An 18,631-nucleotide genomic window follows, 5' to 3' on the forward strand; every position below is an offset into this window, starting at 1 on the left:
CTCTTTGTAGACCATGCATTGTTCTCCAGATATCATTGTAACCTAGCTGCTTCATATTGTCCTGCAAGTATGCCCTTGTTTTGGACAAGACTTTGGCTCTATTGGATGGAGATTTATCCATTACAGGATCTAGAACTATATTAAAGTCACCTGCTAGGATGACTGGATCCGGGTATGAATATAGATGTGAAAAAAGAACTTTCAGTGCCGATGGATCATCCTGATTAGGACCGTAGTATCCTGTTATAGTTATTGGAGCGCCATATATTATGGCTGACACTATTGCCCACCGTCCTCCTGGGTCTACAAGGTTCGAGAGCAGTCTTGCTTTAATAGATTTTCTAAATAGGATTGCTACACCTCTAGTGTGTGTTGTTTGTGTCGTATTTATACAGGCATCAATCCATCTATTTCTCTTAACCAATATCTGTACTTCTGGATCGGTCAAATGTGTCTCCTGAATTACCATGATATGTGCGGTTGAATCTCGAAGATATTGCATGATATTATTTTTCCTGGGGCAAGTCCGTAAACCATTGGTATTCCAGGAGAGAATGGATAGTTTACTCATACTTACTCATTAATATACTGATTCCAGCTCCTCAATCTTACCGCTCCCCCAAAAAAGAAAAAAGGCTCTGTAGTCCATATGCCCCCGCTAGAGACAGTTATAGCTAAGGCAGCTCTTACCAGTGACCAAGTTAAACATAAAACCAAAATACAGCGAAAAAAATGACTCTTTTTTGATTTTTTCTTCTGCAACCCCCCCAGTGCCCCTGTCTACCACCCCCTGACCCCTGGGAAACCCTTGTTTTATCTATCTGGAAAAAAATCCAGAAGATAGCACTCTGTTGTGGACTCCCTATCTAGTTATGGTCGAGTAATTTAAAAAAAAAAAAAAAAATGCAACAAAATGGATATAATGGATAGAATTATCACCCCAAAGGAATATGTTAAAACTAAAATATGTGCTCTTTACCTAAGCCCTTTCGTTTTATTCATATGTTTAATACACTACTTTGTTATGTGTTAGGTACGTAACCTTAATAATTTTTTTTAATTTTTTTTCCTTCTTTCTTTCCTTCCTTTCCCTTTTGAATTATTTATTTATTTATATGTGTATAGACAATTTTTTTTTTCCTTTATTTTTTCTCTTTTTTTTTCCTTTTTTTTCCCCCCTTTCTTTTTTCCTTTAACCTCCCCCTTTTCTTGTCTCTTTTTTTTTCTTTTTCTTGTCTAATTGAGAATTCTTTTTTCTATTACCCTACCTCTAGTTCAAGGTACGAACCGAATCAAACCGAAAAAAGAAGAGAGAAAACTACCTCTAATTTTTTTCCCCCCTTTCTCCTCTTTCTCTACCTATAGTGAGCAGTAGCTCATCCGCTGCTTGCACTGATCTTATATTGTGCATAGTGTTATTATACATTACTCTCATTGCAGCAGGAAAAACCAATTGAGCAGTTGCACCATAGCTTCTAAAGGCCTCCAGCCTTTTTCCAAACTCCCATTGTTTGTCTAATGTGGTTCTAGACAGGTCAGATCTTACTTGAAAATTGAATCCCTTTGCCGTTACAGTTTTCTGTTTTAAGGCCAGGTTAAGAATAGTTTCTTTAAGGGAGTATGTAAGAAAATTGACCAGAATTTTTCTGGGTTTGGTTCTTTGAGGGTTTTTCCTAAAAGGCTCTCTGTGTATGCGCTGGATATCTAACGCCAATTCTTCTTCAGATTGATCCAGTCTTAGCGCCTCCTTCAACAGTGAGATAACATACTGCTTGATGTCTGAGCCTTCTTTATCCTCTGGAATATTCATTAGGCGAAGGTTGTTCCTGCGAGCATTATTCTCAAGCGTCTCCATCCGTTCTGAGAGAACTTGATCTTCTTTTCTAAGAGTGACAATATTGGACTTAGCTTCGTCTAGATATATGGACAGGCCTGTCACTCTGTCCTCTAATGTCTCTGTTCTCATTAATAGGTCGCTTAATTTTTTGTCTAAGCTTTCGCAAAAACACCTAATGTCTGCTTGGTTAGCTGCTGAGGTTTCAAATCCCTTTTTAATATCCACTGATAAAGAGGTAAACATCTCCTGAAAAGATGCTTGCAAAGTAGTAATCAGTTCTGCATTAGTAGCTGCAACTCTTTGTGTGGAATCCTGTAAACCTGCTGAATCCTGTAGACTTAAGCCAGCTAATGAAGACAGCGCAAGAGGAGGAGCCAATGGGGGTGCCAAAACCAAAGCCAGAGGTGGCAATTGTCTTGATGAACTCTCTATATCGCTGCCATCTACCACCCCTGCTCCAGGGTTTGTGGACATATCAGAGCCCCCCGTCGCCATCTCTAATGGAGAGTCGTTTTTATTAATCAAATCCTCGGAAGTTATCGGACCCTTAAATTCGATATTGCCTTCTGGATTCTTTTCTGACCTGTCTGACCGGTCTGATAATAGTACTATTTGTGGTACTACTTTAAAATAAGACCTCAATGATGGAGTAATTCTAGAAACTGAGGTGGCGTTCTGATTCTTAGATGCTTTTGCCCCTTTGGCAGATTTACGCGTGTATGCACGCTTTGCTTTAACCTGCCCGATTAGATACGAGGAGGGCTTTTTATTGTCACTAGAGAGATGATCGTTTTTCTCAGGTTCCACTGTTTTAATTGCCGGTTCACCATCCCATCTCAAGCCGGCTACACAACCCCCTGTGGATAAACTCGAGTCAGCACTTGAGGGAGCAATGGCATCCCGAGGGCAAGATATTTTATTTTTATTTTTGCTTTTAGATTTATTTAGTGCTCCTTTGCTGATTTTACTGGTCCTGGTTTTGTTCAGGTCGCCTCTCGTGTTATCAGCTGTCTTACCCTCGGCATCACCGTTACTACCACTGCTTCCGCCTTCCCTCTGCTCCCTCCGCTCCTGGAGCAATAATGCCTCCCCTACCTTCGACGTCTCATCAGGCGATACGGGCGTCTCCGCTTCTGTGACTGCAACTATCCCCCGGCGTCCGGGAAGCAAGCCACGAATTCGGCGCCCTCGTCTTAGCTCCAGGGCGGCCAAGCTCCACACCAGATCGCTTCTCAGCAGTATGGTACGCCCACAGCTCACGGAGACAAGCTTCTTGCTGCAAGCCGGGTGAACCTTCTCCACTGCCTCGGTACTCGCGCTTGTGAAAGAACCCGCCCTCTCTAATCCCATCGGGCAGGTAATGGAAAAAACGCTGATTCCACTCGTGAATTTTTATCAGTCAGCTACCGCTCCATTATTGTGCAGGGGTGTCGGGGGTCCGCAGATTAAGTATTCCGCCTTAAAACCGCATCAGGAAACCGGCCACATTGGTTTTACAGAATCAAGTCACAATAGAAATGGCCTATTGCTGCATCGAAAATTGAGCATTGTCTTCATTAGAAAGGAAGGTTAAAGTACAAGCTCTATCAAATAGGGATGTCATTTTGTTCCAGAAGATGGATGCCATCACTGAGAATGGTCTATAATTCCAATGCGTTTTAGAGATCTAAAGAACCTCCCACGTCTTTTGAGAGTAGTCCGTCTAATGTAAGGAGAGGGTTTGATATGAAGTGATTTTTAGACCAACTTTATCAATTATAAAACATTATAAAGTATGCCTTATTATAAATAGAGAGTGATTTAGTTAGCAAAGTCTTCCTAGCAACTGAAAATATGTTTTGATGTATAAAATACTGTGGCTTCATACAACCTGAATTGAGAGAACGCATCCCTTTCCCAGGCAAAGATACAACGTGATTTGAACATTTATAGCACAGAGAACCCCAGGTTAATATTAGCTACACAAATGTGCTTCTAAGCCCATTCTCCTAGATTGGATCAGTGTTTAAAACAATTTGCTACTTGTCTTTAAGGAAAAGGGATATTGGTTCTCTCAGCACGTTCTCACTAAGTTTAAAACCAATCAATTTATTGGCAAACCTGATTTGTTAACAATATTGTTCGGTTATGTCAGTTATAGACAGATGATACCTTCATCTCATTTCATGGCCTAAAATATACTTCCTGCATAACTAGTCAGCCATACTCAAAATATTTGCTTCTAGGAAACACAATTTTACGCTAATAATCGGAATTTGATAATTCTGCATTGTCTCAAAAACCTAGTGTAGAAATGTCCTACATCTCCAGTGCTTTAGCCTACGATGCATGAGCCTTCAGACTCTACTGAAAAGACTATCGTTAAATTGCAGTGGGAATCCCATTTGGAAATGTCCTACTTCTATTGTTATAGGATAACATTTGTCTTGACATATATACAATCTCTTAGTCGGTTTCTATTACTCAAACTTTCTTGTCTGTTTAAGACAAACTTTGACACATATACCTTTATACACGTCACTATGAAAGACTTAAGAATCTGTGGAAAATAATGTGAGGGCCAGATTAATGAAATTCATGATTTAAAGCTATAATTTTCAGTTACAGACATTACTTTTAGTATACTGAGCTCTCTCCTGATTTGTTTTGTAGAAAATATAAAATTCTTGATTTATTAATGTCTATTGCTCTCCATTAAGATTCTTTCTTTTGGAAAGATATCCAAAACACTCTTTTTCTGCATGATGGAATGGTACATGTTGCAATTGTATTTGAATACTTATATATTGCTAGTTACCATGGAGCACCCCTGGCACAGAAATACCGGGAAAGGCTTAAAACAAAATCAACAATGAGGCCTTCAATCTTAGCTTTCCTGCTGCAACAATTTTGGCTGTGAGACTGCATTTCACCTCAAGTTAGGGTTTGAGACTGGTGGTTGGTATCATTAAGCCAAAAGACAGGGGGTTTACATTATCATTTTCAAGCGCAGCCAATATTGTGGGGAATTATCAAGACATTAGCGCCTGCGTTGCATTCTTTCAACCTTGATGTGTTTATTATCTGGGAGCCAATGGAATACATTAATTGAATTAAATTTAAATAATGTTAAAACCAAGGGTTTAAAAACATAAGCAGCATGTAATAAGTCAATTTCCATGAATAGTGACCATTACAAAATTATTCCTAAACTGGAAACGATAGACACACAAAAGAACACCAATATTTTACTGAAGCCTATTGTGACTTATGAATGTACCAATTCCTTAATACTTTCCAACAATATCTCATCAACAAACGTACCACTTTTGCACCAGATCTGTAAATGTGCTGAACAATTATGTAAAAACAGTGCCCTTCTTTCATTCTATACAGACATAAATATTAACTCAAGACACATTTTTGATAAGCCATTGGCACTGTTAAATAATTTAGAAATACATTACAAGAGGAGAATAACACAAAAAACAACCAATTATGGGTAAACCACAATATCCTCCTGCAATCTGACAGCTCTGTAGGCATTGCTGTTCAGCACATATACTGAGGCAGAGGAACTTGAGGGAAGCATAGTCTTCAAAGTGTTAGCTTTCAGAAACTCTTCAGCCTCAACAAAAAACTCTCTGGATATAGTGCAGATTTGCCATTTTGTTAATTGATTTTGACAGTGTTTCTGACTCTGACACTATCCACACTGCACAGATGGCGGATAGAGGGTTTCATTTGACAACAATATTTACATATTGTATTACTCTGTGTCGAACCATAGTCTCAATCTTAAATGTCTAGATACATCTGCTTCATTACAAACACTTTATGTTTTAAAATACACTCAGTTACTATTGGTGCAGCGCAAAATTGCCCACTGTTAGAAATGGGATTTCTGGTTGGCTAGGGCATGCGCCTATGCCAGGCAGAAACCACCACTCTAGTCAGGACAAGGGAGTTACACGCTGAAGATAACCCCTGCTCACCCCCTTGGTAGCTTGGCATGAGCATTCAGGCTTATCCCAGAGGAAATGTGTAAAGCGTTTGCGCAACACACACAGCAGCGACACACTAGGCACACCACAAAAGAAACGCCACACAAGTTTATGTAAAAATAGCCTTTGTATTTCTCATAAAACACATTAGAACCTAATCACATATAAACACTGAGCCACCTGGCACTAGGTATGACTTTACATGGGATTATATACATTACAGGGCCAATCGGGCATCTGCCATAATATCACCACTCACAGTTAGCGAAAACAACCAGTTACTACTGGTGAAGGTGAGTCTAGCACGCCACATTAGGCATCAAGCATGAGGGATAAACATAATAGCACTTCCTTGTATAGCATGTTATGCAAGACAATCACATTAGGCCCATCTTAGGCCGGTACCTTATCACTTATTAGGTGCACCCTTACCATCACCGCATAAAAAATTATAGGCACCACGCCTCCAATGACGATCCCTTCGCCGCTGCTTCCTGCAAGACTGGAGCAGGACTCGGAGTGGAGTCTCCGTCGTTGTCGTCTGCGGAAGGCAGCTCCGCCCACAACCAGTCAGCTGCCTCCTGACCTTCATTTCACGGTGATAAGTTCCTCCCACCACCAGGCTGAGGCAGCATAGGGGCTCTGCCTTTCCTTACGAGAGCCCAGCCCAAGTCCAGGCATCCTCCGCCTATCTTCGGCTTCGTGGTGCGGCTGCTCTCACCATTCTCACCACAAGAGCCTTCTTCTCAGGCTCAACAAGCAGCGGACACAACGCCCGCTACGCTCTTTGGGTGGGGGCACAGCGATGTGGGGCAAATGGCAGCCCCCTCCTCACCCTTGGTTCTTGGATCCAGCCAAAGCGTGCCGCTACACCGCAATCAATGAGGGGAGACAGCAGCCAAGCGGTACCCTGGCACTATCTCGTGCCAGTCCTGAGGCAGGAACTGAAGCAGGGAATTGAATCAAGCGCTCACCATGCGCTGGATTTCAGGCCACACAGGGCATACCTAGGCCCAGGTAGGCCAGCTCACAGGGCCCTCCAGCAGCGGGGACGTCCTTTGTGGCGGTTCCTCCTGGAGCCCAGCAGTCCTCCTCAATTCGAAGTAAGCACAATTTCATGGGGTCGCTAACCCAATATTTATACCACTTTTGTCTTTGTTCTGCCCTGGCACAGGGTACTGGACCTAGTCCAAACCAGTTCTGGGGGGGCACTTAACAAGTGCACAACACTCTCATTTGTCAGTGTAGGCTCTGACCCCAGACACACCACAGGGGGGCGGAGCCAGCATTGTGTCAGGCAGGCACAGTCCTTTTCAGGTCCACGTGCTACTCCTCCCACTACTCCTCCCACTACTCCGAATGCAGATCGACCTATTCAGCTTAGCGTGGACTCACCCAGCCCCTCTGGAGCCACTGCACCTCCCCAGTGCCTGTCATCCAGAGCCAGACATGCAATACAACAGGGAGGCACAAAGACCGATAGCACACAGAAATGCCCACTTCTAAAAGTCGCATTTGTAAATTAGTGAAAATAAATCTGCGAACACCATTATGCAGCATTTATTACCACTATTCCAAACATACTAAACTTGATCACGCTACTCCTCTCATGTCAGGAATTAACGCTGAAACACATATCCCGTGAGAGGGCAGCCTCACAGTAGTGAGAAACCAAAATGGCTGTTTGTCACTACCAGGACATGCCACAGAGTTAAGGCACATGTCCTACCTTTTACCCACAGCTCACTATGCCCATTGGGCTAGCTAGGGCCTACCTTAGAGGTGACTCATATGTAGTAAAAGGGGAGTCACAGACGTGGCACCCACTTTATGTGCCACGTCACAGAGGCAGTAACCTGCACACGTAGGCCCTGCAATGGCAGAGGCCTGAGACAGGTTTGAAAGGCTACCTTGGTGGGTGATGCAAGTTTCCCTGCAGGCCCACCAGTAGCATTCAATTTACTGGCCCGAGATATATGAGATACCACTTTACAAGGGACTGATAGGTAAATTACATACGCCAAGCAGGTGTAGACCAATCTTACCACGTTTTCCATAGAGAGCACATGCACTTTACACTGGACAGCAGTGATAAAGTGCCCAGAGTCCTAAAACTACCAACAACAGGTCAGAAAAATTACCAGGAGGAAGGCAAAAAGTTCAGGAATGACCCTGCAAAAAGTGCCAAGTCTAACACCCACCCTTTACACATCACAAATACGTCACAAATATTTAACAAGATACATGATATGAACATGCACATATTTTGTGTGTGGTTTAGAGATTAGTTTAAATGTTGCACTTGAAATCATTATTAAAGAATGCATTCACTGTAGGCTTAGAGAATTTACTCATATTATGTGTTTTAACTGAATCTGATTAAAAATCTAAAAAACATCCTTACTTAATAAATAATGCACTTACTATATAGATGAAATTCGACTTTTATTATGTGTGCTTTAATACCTTGAATGACATTTGTTGATTGTCAAACCACATAGAACCCATCCTCATGTATGCAGAGTGTGATTTCCCTTAAAACAATAAAAGTTATGAAATGTGTGGATTAATATTTAATATACATGATTTTTTTCCTCATAGTTTTATATAGTGCGAACTTGACCTGAAGGTATTAGGTGTCAGAGCACTTTACATGAGCACTAAAAGCGTTACACAAGGACACATTCATTTTTTATAGGCTCAGGGAGGTTTAGTGATTTTCCCAGAATTACAGGATGTTGAGCGTCATTGCTGAGACTCGAACCCAGTTCCCCAGATTAGAGATCAGCTGCCCTAGCCGTGAAGCCACATTCTCTCCTCGATTTAAATGCAGTTCTTAGTTAAACTTACACATGATTATGTTAAAGACTTACTGAATGCTACATGTAATTTTAATCCAATGCACTAGAAACTTACATTCATTTGTGTTTAAATGTGCACATGCATATTAAATGTGAACCATTGAGTGAATACTTTAAGTTGTCCTCAGAAGGCCTGTATTTCACCATGCTGAATAAAAGCACTTTTTCACTTTCTTCTAATGTGACATGTCTTACAAGTATTCTCACATGCATTGTTAGTTGAAGAATAGATACATTAATGTACTATATATAGAGGAGAGAGTCTGAGAAGACGTCCAATGCGAAAGAACACGAGGAACCAGAGCCTCAATGCAAAGGCCTATTCAGCAATGTTTTGAACTAACCTGTACATGAGAAGGCGATGTAGTTCCCATGTCCAGTGTGAGACTTCTGCTGATGTTGCAGTCTGCGACATAAGAAATGGACGAGAACAATGGACCCCTGATGATGTGCACAAAAGGGTGTTACCTAAAGAGCTTTGTGTGTTATAACTTAATGTTCACACTGTTGAAGATTCAGATTCCCTTTAGACTGCTTTCAGATCCCTTTTGACATTCCTTCAGAGACTTTCCCCTGAAAGCTTAAAGCATTTCCCTGGACTCAGAGATGTATACCTCTATGCTTACTTTGATTATTCTTAACCCCTTAATTGCCGTCGTCGGCAGTTGGACGTCACGAGCACTACCTTCGTAGTGCTGCGCACGTCCAACGGCCGACGCGGCCCAGCCCGTTTTGCGGAAGTGCCGCACTGCCGCGAAATTCCAACGGCAGCAAACGGGTTAAGTGTGGGTTAGGCTAACACTTACTCTCTGATCCATAGAAGACACTTGACGGAGCTTCTGAAATGCTGACACCTTCGCTACTTATTTTTTCTTTGGCTTGTTTTAATTTCCTTTATGCAAATTTCTGATTTAGATACTCTTCAGATTTTTGGACCCATTCTCTAGGTAGTCTAGACTAATTAATGCATAGGCAACAACACTTGTGACTCTTTTCTGGGCACCGCATATTGTTTTTAATCTTGTGTATTGCTGTGACTGATGTGCTTTGTTGCCTTATATTTGTCCGCCTTAATTTCTGCTGCAGGCTAGGACTGCCTCTTGCTATTTTCAATTTCTATAGCATGGTTTTAAGAGTTGTGCATATGTCCTTGATTTTGAATTTGTAATAAACCTTCTTAGCCCTAGCTACTGATTCCTGGTCCTTATTGTGTAGCCAAATAGGTTGCACTTTTAATTGAATTTGATTGTTGTCGCTGTAACTCCCATCACCTCTCAGTCAGAGAAAAAAGGTCAATCGAAGGAACAATGGTAGGCAAGTGAAAAACACTGTTCATACATGTCACATTTGAATTCACTGACTGCAACTCAGAAAATGAACCTTCGCTATGGGCAGGAATAGATCGAGCTAAAATTATTTTATAGCTGAAATGGCAAAGCATTTCAGTTGGTGGGGCCCTTATTAACATAAGACCATGGCAGTGACTCTTTTTTGAAGCTTTCATCATATGTGGAACCCTAAATAAATTCATTGACTGACCACTGAAACTGGAGAAGCAAGAAGTCAAATTTAAAAGAATAACAAAGAGAGAGCCACTTGAGAAAGTACCACTGGTGCCAGAAAGAGCTCAAATAACGACTTCTGGTTACAACCAATTTTAATTTGTAAAAGAAAAAAAAGAAAGAAAAAAAGAAGTGCAGGCACCCAATAATTTTGGAGCTCACTCTGGCACTAATGAATGCTTGTGTTGGTGGGCAACAGGGTTTCCTAGCCTTGATTTTATCTCATGCCCCTTGAATAACTCCCCTCACCCTGCACTTCCTGTGTCTATATTTCACTATTTTTCATCCCTATTTTCTCAATGGTTTCCTACTTTTCTCATAACTCGGCCTCCTTCCTTTTCTGCCTTTCCCTCTCTTGCTCTGGGCCAACACATGGTGGAGACAAATACGCCCAAGTCCCCAAATATAAGTGCAACCACCGGCAAAAATTAAGCACTCCTTTAAGGATCTGTTGATTAGAGGTAGATGTTGTAAAGCCTACTGATTCGTCTAAATAATGAACGCTGACATGTTAAAATAGAGGTGTTCAGCTGTATGCCACCTTACTCAAATGAAATTAGCCAAACCTTCTACCTGCATTGATGCAGAGTTAATTTTTATAAAACCACCACCCAGGTTCCTTTTCTATAATTAATATGTCTTCTGTTTTCATTCAGCCTGGATATCTGTCTCAATATTTCACAATTGTAAACGTTGGCAAAGCTTGAGAAACCTTTTTATTTTGTATGTGGTTGGCTCTCACCTACAAGATTTTTAAATTATGAGTGGTTGCAGTTTTTATGTAAATTGAATGTTAAAGAAAGAGCAAGATGTGGTAGAGTGCTGAATGGTGTAGGAACCACAGCGTCTGCGCTAGAGAGCAATCGGCACTCCCAAAGAAATTATTTTTAGCAATATTACTATTATATACATAGTTTTACAAGAAACTGTTGTTTTTGTTGTTGCCCAGTCTTTGTTTTCCCAATATGTGCTGATAGTGAAAATAGTTAATGCATAAATCACGTCTCCAATATGTGATTAAGATGATAACTTTCAATCATGATAGTTGGGAGGATAGGATAACTATCGGATGTGGATGGATCAATGAGGTTCGATCTGAATGCAAGTGTGGTTGCTAAGATGAAGATCAAACTCTTGCCATCATTAAATAAATTATCTGAACTCCATTAAACATGAAAAAGTGTATAGGTTCTTTCTTAGCATCTTTGGAGTCTAGAGGGCAGAGTTTGGCTGCATTGTGGTTCCATATGCAATGGTTAACCGGTTTCAGGTGTATTTAAAATAAAGCTGAATAGTTTACTACCTCGCTCGCCTAAACAATTCACAAAAGTAGCATTAATGTGGAGTCATGTAGGTGGATTCAGAGGGGACTTAAAAAAATAATTAAGGAATTAAAGAGACTGTTTAGGAATTGACACATCAGACAAAAAATACTTTCCACCTGAAACTCGTAACGCTCAAAAAATAAACCAAATCTCTATTTCGATTTTGTCCATACCAATATTAAATATTCATTACTGGGTAGAAGAAACCTCAAGGAATAAGTTTTAAACTATATTCCTCATGCAGAAGGCATTCTAGAAAAAATGGCTTGGGTCACCATCAAAAGTCAAGAATGTACAAACGTCCACCAGTGGAGAAGTGTGGCTCAATGATTAGAGCGGCAGACCCTGATGCAGAGGTCTAGCCCGGGACCAGGGTTCAATTCCCCGCCTCGGCGGGTCTTGGGCTCAAAATTCCACGGATCTGATAATTCTCGCCTCGGTGCCTATTCCAATCATGGAGTCCCACTCTGCAACTCTGGGCAATAGCTTGCTTAATCTCCACAACGGCCCCGAAAGCGCTGGGATGCCTGTCTTCACCTTGGGGGTGCCCAGGAGTGGACGCCTCACAGGGAAAGCCAGGATGGGTTCCACAGCGGTATTCGTACAAGCGCCTTGAGACCCTTGCGGGTGAGTAGTGCGCTAACAAGTATCAATTTACACCTCACATCGAATCCAACAATTGTCCTTTAAGCAACTAAAGTATGATAAGTGCTTATTGGGAATATAGGACCACACATTCTGCAATGTTTTAAATCCACTTTCTAGAATTAAACCAAACTTCCTACAATTCTACAAAATGTTCAAGACGACGGAAAATGTTTAGGAGTCCTGTTACTAAACCTTTTTCTGTTCCCAGGGCAGTGCCTGAAGATTCACACTCATGGGGCTGTCCACCCTTCGGGCTAGAGTTTATCTAATTGGACTCTGGACCTGTACATGGTTTTCTGAATGTACTGTTGTGTCATGTTTTAACTGTTGATGATGAACTTCACCTTGCTCACCTCTTAACCCCTTCCATGCTGGGCCGTTTCCGCCGCTGTGCGGTAAACAAAAGAACAGGGCGGGCCGTGACGAACCCCAGCCGTCATCAGCACACGAGCGCCGCAGAGCGTGACGGCTGGGGTTCGTCACCAGCATGGAAGGGGTTAAAATAAATTTACTCCACAGATCATACCACAACATAAATGGAGTATGATATATAGGAGGCTGTATAAACTCTCATCAGTAATTTCCTTACTACAGTTGAGGTGACATCCTGTAACAACAAAATGAGATAACTATTCAAGTGTACCATGGTATCACAGCTGCATTGTGATATTATAATGCCTGCTTCCATAGTCGGCAGACAAACTGAAAGGCAAATCAGAGATCATAATTACAGGTGAGGTAAACAAGGAGAACAAGAAATGGCTTTTCATTTTTTTGTATCTGTTTTTGAAAAATGAACAGTGATTGGCAGACAGGAGACATTTATGCCAGAATATTTACTCTTTAAGATGCTATAAATCACTCAAGGAAAAATTGAATCTCCTTTTATGTTACTACGCATTCTAAGCTACAACATTTTTAAATGTGATTTATATAAAACAGACTTTTAAATTTTTGCAAAAAAACACTAACCGCTTTTTGTGTGTTTCATTTTGCCCTACAGACATCACTTTTATTCTTCATGTTTGCAACCATACTTTCTCTTTTAAATGAATGGCAAGACCCAAAGGATATAAGCACGTTGTGAGATGGGTGATGGTGTGACCCTGTATTACAGGGAATAAAGTCCCCTCTGCCATGCAGTATAAAAGTGTTATAGGTCACCTCAAAGATCCATGACCGTATAAAGGCCTTAGCCTTAGACATGGTCACTGGACTGCTTGGTGACTTGCAATATTCTTGTAATGTACAGCAAGGGGTAACTTTACTATGTTACACATGCAAGATACACATCATGTATTGATATTATTACTACCAACAAAAAACACAGAAAAAGCAGGGCCTTAACATGCCTATGTGAAAATCAGTTGTGACAATTACACACAAAAAAAATTACCTGTGCTTGTTGGTGAGTTTATTTCTTGCCTGATGTTTCTCACTGCTTGGCTGACTGCCCGTGCTGTCTCCCGCTGAGGTTCCAGAATGTCCCGGTATTTGGAGACCATGAGCACAGAAATAAAGTATACAACAGCTAAAGCTAAAAACTGAGCCTGCTTGCTGTCATCCTGGAATGAGAGACAAAAGGTGGAGAGTGATTTATTTTACCAAAGTTAGCAGCTATTGCAATTACACTTAGGTATGCACACCACCCTGAAACCTTAGGAAATACATTTGTTAGAAGCCAAGTGACAAGACCTTTGTTGCTTTTAGTGGCAGTATTTACTAATCAAGTCTGTCAATATTGTCGTTCGCTAAAAGCCACAAAAATACATGATAGATTTTAATATACAATGATAATTTGTGAACCCAAAGAAATGATTTAAATTCGCAATATTCATCGTATGATAAGAAGGCAGCCATTTTAAAATGAAAAGAATACCGCCCCCCCCCCAGGCCCCCACTTCCTGAATACAAATGTCCTACTTTAAAGCAATTCAGAAAGAATTTAGGAGTACCCCTGGAAACTTGTGGTGTAAAAAAGAGTGCTTAGGTGCATCACATTTTTACATACAGAATTTCTACAAGGTAATCGTTTCCACGTGTGGGAATTCGATGCAAATGCGAAATAGAACATTTAACATTTAAATGTTTTGGGTTTCACTATAGGGACATAATTGTTGACACTGAGAAACCCCTTCCCTTATGAACCAGTAATTTGCTGAGTACTCTTTCTTGTCCAGTTCTCAGTATGGAACCTCAATTACTCCTCCCCTAAACATTTTGAACTTGCCAGAATTTGCAGGGTTGGAAACTTTCTGTAGATTGCTGGTGAACACCAAAAACATAGAAGTTTATCACTGTACAGCCCTGGTCCAGGTGAGCGCACCCAAAAATGCCCAACTCTTCCTCCATTATACTTTTGTGTTTATAAATACACTTGGAGTGTGGAATATTTTGTGCACCACTTAGATGTACAAAATGCTTTCATGATCAGCACTGGAGCTTTTGTAGATAAATTGTGTGTCTACCGCTAAGGACATTTTTCGTGACTTGTAAAATAAAGTATAGTTAAAGCCCTCTTGATAAGCCAAGAGGACGAAGATAACACACTAACTCCTACATGGTTTATTTACCTCAAGCTCAGCAGGTCCGATCCTACATTCACTGTGTTTTTTATAAATACTTCCCACTGTAAAGGTGGCTTCACCTTTAAAGCCATTTATTGAAGCTCTCCCACAGAATTTCTGTCACTGGAAGAACCAGACCCACCACAAGCCATACCCTTCTCAGACTGACCATCCCCAAAGTGAAACAAGCCTTTTCCTGCACATCCCTAAGAGCCTTGAAGTCTCTTTCTGGCAATGTTTGCCATCCTACAGATATTTTCACCTTCACGAAAGGCATAAACAAATTCTATTCAACTCCTTCCCCAAGTCTCTTCACGCCAATCTACCACACGTCGAAGTTATTTCTCTTGGTCCTTCGCACGTTCCCTGAATTTGTGCATATTAGTGGCCTCCCACACAAGCCACACAATCAAAAGCTCTCCACAGCCCTTTGAACTACGTTGCTCCACAGCAATACTTTGAAATAAATGAAACACTAGACAAACAAGCATTGACCAACCCAATAGGTCTTAACTTTGGGGTTCTTTGGCTTTGCCAGTGCCTTTTGGCAATGCTCTACAGCATCAGGGTTTTCCGGATAACGTGCAGCACCACCAATAAACAAACAAACAAGTAAATAAAATGCCATTATGATGCAACCGCTGCATCCAAGAAGTGCGCATGCTCATGTGTCAAAATGCATGTGTGTGCCAGTAGAATGACATGAGTGTCATTTGCTTTCATTTTTTATTTACTGATCCAAGATAATGCATGGCACTTGGATCGGTAAATAAAAAAATAAAAATTTTAAGTGCAAAAGCGCAATTATTTTTATGAGAAAAAAAAAGAACCATGGGGGCATAGCGGAGGAGTGAATGGGGGTTTGTGAGTCCAAGGTGTAGAAAAGCATTGCACATGAGAGAGAGCAAAACTGGAAGAGAAGAATACATGAGTGGGGGGTGGGGGAGAACACAGAGTGCAGGGTGGGTGGGGGAAAGAAGAACATAGGAGGGGATATGAACACATGAGAGAAAAGCACACAAGGACATCAAACGCCATTCAATAAGAGCAAAGCAAACAAGAGTGATAGATCCTTTGTAACCAGACTTCCTGTGCTGTCTGGTAGGCTCAACCTAAAAACAAACAGGCCTTGTCCTGGAAATCGTTGTCGCAGCTGCACAGCGCTATAATACCTCACCATGGGCCAGATGTAGGTGTCCAAATACCGTGCGGAAATGGCCGAAAATACCTATTTTCGGCCATTTCCGACCGGTATTTGGACATTGGTATGTAGGGGATAGAAAAACTTACAGATTCAGTAATTTTACCAAATCGGTAAAATTACAGAATCTGTCAATTTACTGATTCTGTAAATTTTACCGATTCAGTAAAATTACAGAATCGGTAAATTTACTGATTCTGTAAATTTTACCGATTCAGTAAAAATTACCGATCGGTAAAAATACCGAATCTGTAATTTGCTATGTAGGTAGCACTGTTGACAGTGCTACAGGCCTTCAGAATTCGGTATTTTACCACCCAATACAATTGGGTGGTAAAATACCGAATTCAGGTGTACATGCACATCTGTGCATGTACACCTGTGCCATGTGACACACAGACATGCCCTTAGGGCATGTATGTGTGCCACATGGCACACAAGCTTGTACTTGGGGTGCTAGAGGGTGTCAAAGTGACACCCCCTGCACCTTTGCAGGATTCGGTATTTACCGATTCGGTAAATACCGAATCGGTATTGCCCATTGATTCCTATGGGCTTCAAGGCCCATAGGAATCAATGGGCAATACCGATTCAGTAATTACCGAATCGGTAAATAATGAATTCTACCGATTCGGTAAAAATTACCGAAATTTTACCTACATCTTATTTACCGATTCATAAATACCGAATCGGTAAAATTCGGTATTTATGAATCGGTAAATAAGATTTACCTACATCTGGCCCCATGTGTTTTTCACTGTTGAAAGTAGTGTTTTCATAAATAATAATTTAAACAACATATTAAAATACTTCTGAAAGCTTTTATCCCCAACAAATCTGAATGCCGTGAGACAAACCTGTTTACATGATGTGGCGAATACTATCAAGAGAACCTAACATTGCCAGGACAAAAATGTATACACGATAGGACCCTAAGTGTCGTACAAAGCCTTTGCAACTCTGAGCAAGCATCAGGATGACCAGTCTACTTTATCAGCAAAAGACTGAAGATCAACATTCAAGCACACACAATATACGTGAATGTTTGTAGAAGCAAGGCGAGAAGGTAACAAAACCAAACTGGTTAGAATAACATTTATTTTATTAATCAGAGAAGTCAACTATGACTATGTTACTGGGTGAAAAAAATGATACCTAAATAAAAGTATAAAACCAAATTAGAAATAAAATACATTTAGAGAAACAACAACCAGAGAAATCTGTTTTCCACTTCTACAGCAACCAAAATAGAGCAGGAGTTCACCTCTGGAGGAGGCAGCAGGAGACTCCACCAGGGGTGTGGACCAAAAGGAAAGGAGGAACCAAACACAAAGATTCATGTGTGGGAATGGAAGTAATACCTGAAAAAATTTAGATGGGGGTTACCAAGGGGCATAAAGCTGGACTAAGGGCCGAAAAGTTTGAAGAAAAAGCGCCCCGACACCACAAAAAGGCGTCGGCTCCTGGGTAAGTAATGATGGAGACAGAGAGGAACAAGAGAATTCACAACATAAATGCACAAAATACATATTGGGTGCCATAAAATAGGGAAATGAAAATGTGGTTGTTACCCTATTTTATCTCTCTCGCCCCTCCCAATAACAAAGAGTAGAAAATTTAGAAGAAGGCACCGAAACCAGGATTAACAAACCTAGGGAAAAACATGCCAGAGGGGCATTAACAAGGCTGGTTGGCTCGCCTGGTGAATGATGTTTTGCCTTGTATGGTGACGAATACGAGAGAAACAGTTTTGAAGATGGGGCGCCACATCTGTTTGCATCAGGCTTCCTTTCCTGTATATTCTCGTACAACAATAACAAATATCCTCCGAACATCTTATGAACTTTAAAAAAAAAATAAAGATATGCCTGGACTTTATTCTCAGTTTCAGGTGCTGAAAGCACACGACGCTCGAGTCCTCTTAAAACAAATTGGAGCATAGCAAATAGGTCTCTATTAAAATCTAGCAACAAAAATAAACATGCAGTGGAAGTACAGATTCTCCAGAGAGGCTACAAATACAACATAGCTGGGGCATTGCTCACTTAAAAAAAGCGTACGGTGGTAGTTATTTTTTATACTATGAAATAAAATGTCATCGTAGAAACCATTCCTAGAGCCTTTTCATTTTTCACAATGTTGATGTCATTTATTTAGGTGCAGAGCAACTGCATATTTAACAAAGGGGAGTGATTCAACTGAAGGAACATGAAAAAAGACCCTTCAAAGCGAAGGGACGGCACTATTCAGAGGTTGCTCTTAAGTCTACAGTTCGGGCAGCTTGGTTGTGTGATCTAGGTCTACATTGCCGTCTGGTGGCCACTAGAAGAACTGCTGGTTGCTAAAATCAGCACATCTCTGAATTTCCTTTTCAGTTCGTGTGAGGCACAAAGATAAAAGCATTTTATTAAAATGGATCCTAAAATTCTCTGTGTAAACAACTCCAAGGTGCATAAGCGCTAGATCTGAAAATTCCTTGCGCTAACCTGCTCAGCTTAACCATGCCAAATTTTGTGTCTAAAATATGGTGTGTTTGAGAAGCTGTATAAAAACCAAACGAATTAAAGGTTTAACTATTTAGTTCGTTTTAAGAAAAAAAATCTAACAACAAATGCACTATTTTTTTTTTAAACACAGTAAACAAAAA

General features: G+C 40.8%; 1 protein-coding gene across 7 annotated transcripts in view; it reads right to left on the bottom strand.

Moving 5' to 3' along the window:
* NBEA (neurobeachin) overlaps positions 1–18,631 on the bottom strand; it is a 1,820,918-nt gene that overhangs the window by 1,077,543 nt on the left and 724,744 nt on the right. For all 7 annotated transcript variants that reach the window (XM_086935110.1, XM_086935108.1, XM_086935109.1 and 4 more), the window contains one exon: positions 13,613–13,781. In XM_086935110.1, the coding sequence (XP_086791236.1) occupies positions 13,613–13,781 (169 nt within the window). The remainder of the gene's footprint in view (positions 1–13,612; positions 13,782–18,631) is intronic.

This window comes from Lissotriton vulgaris, chromosome 8, assembly GCF_964263255.1.
Source record: "Lissotriton vulgaris chromosome 8, aLisVul1.2, whole genome shotgun sequence".
Classification (NCBI taxonomy): domain Eukaryota; kingdom Metazoa; phylum Chordata; class Amphibia; order Caudata; family Salamandridae; genus Lissotriton; species Lissotriton vulgaris.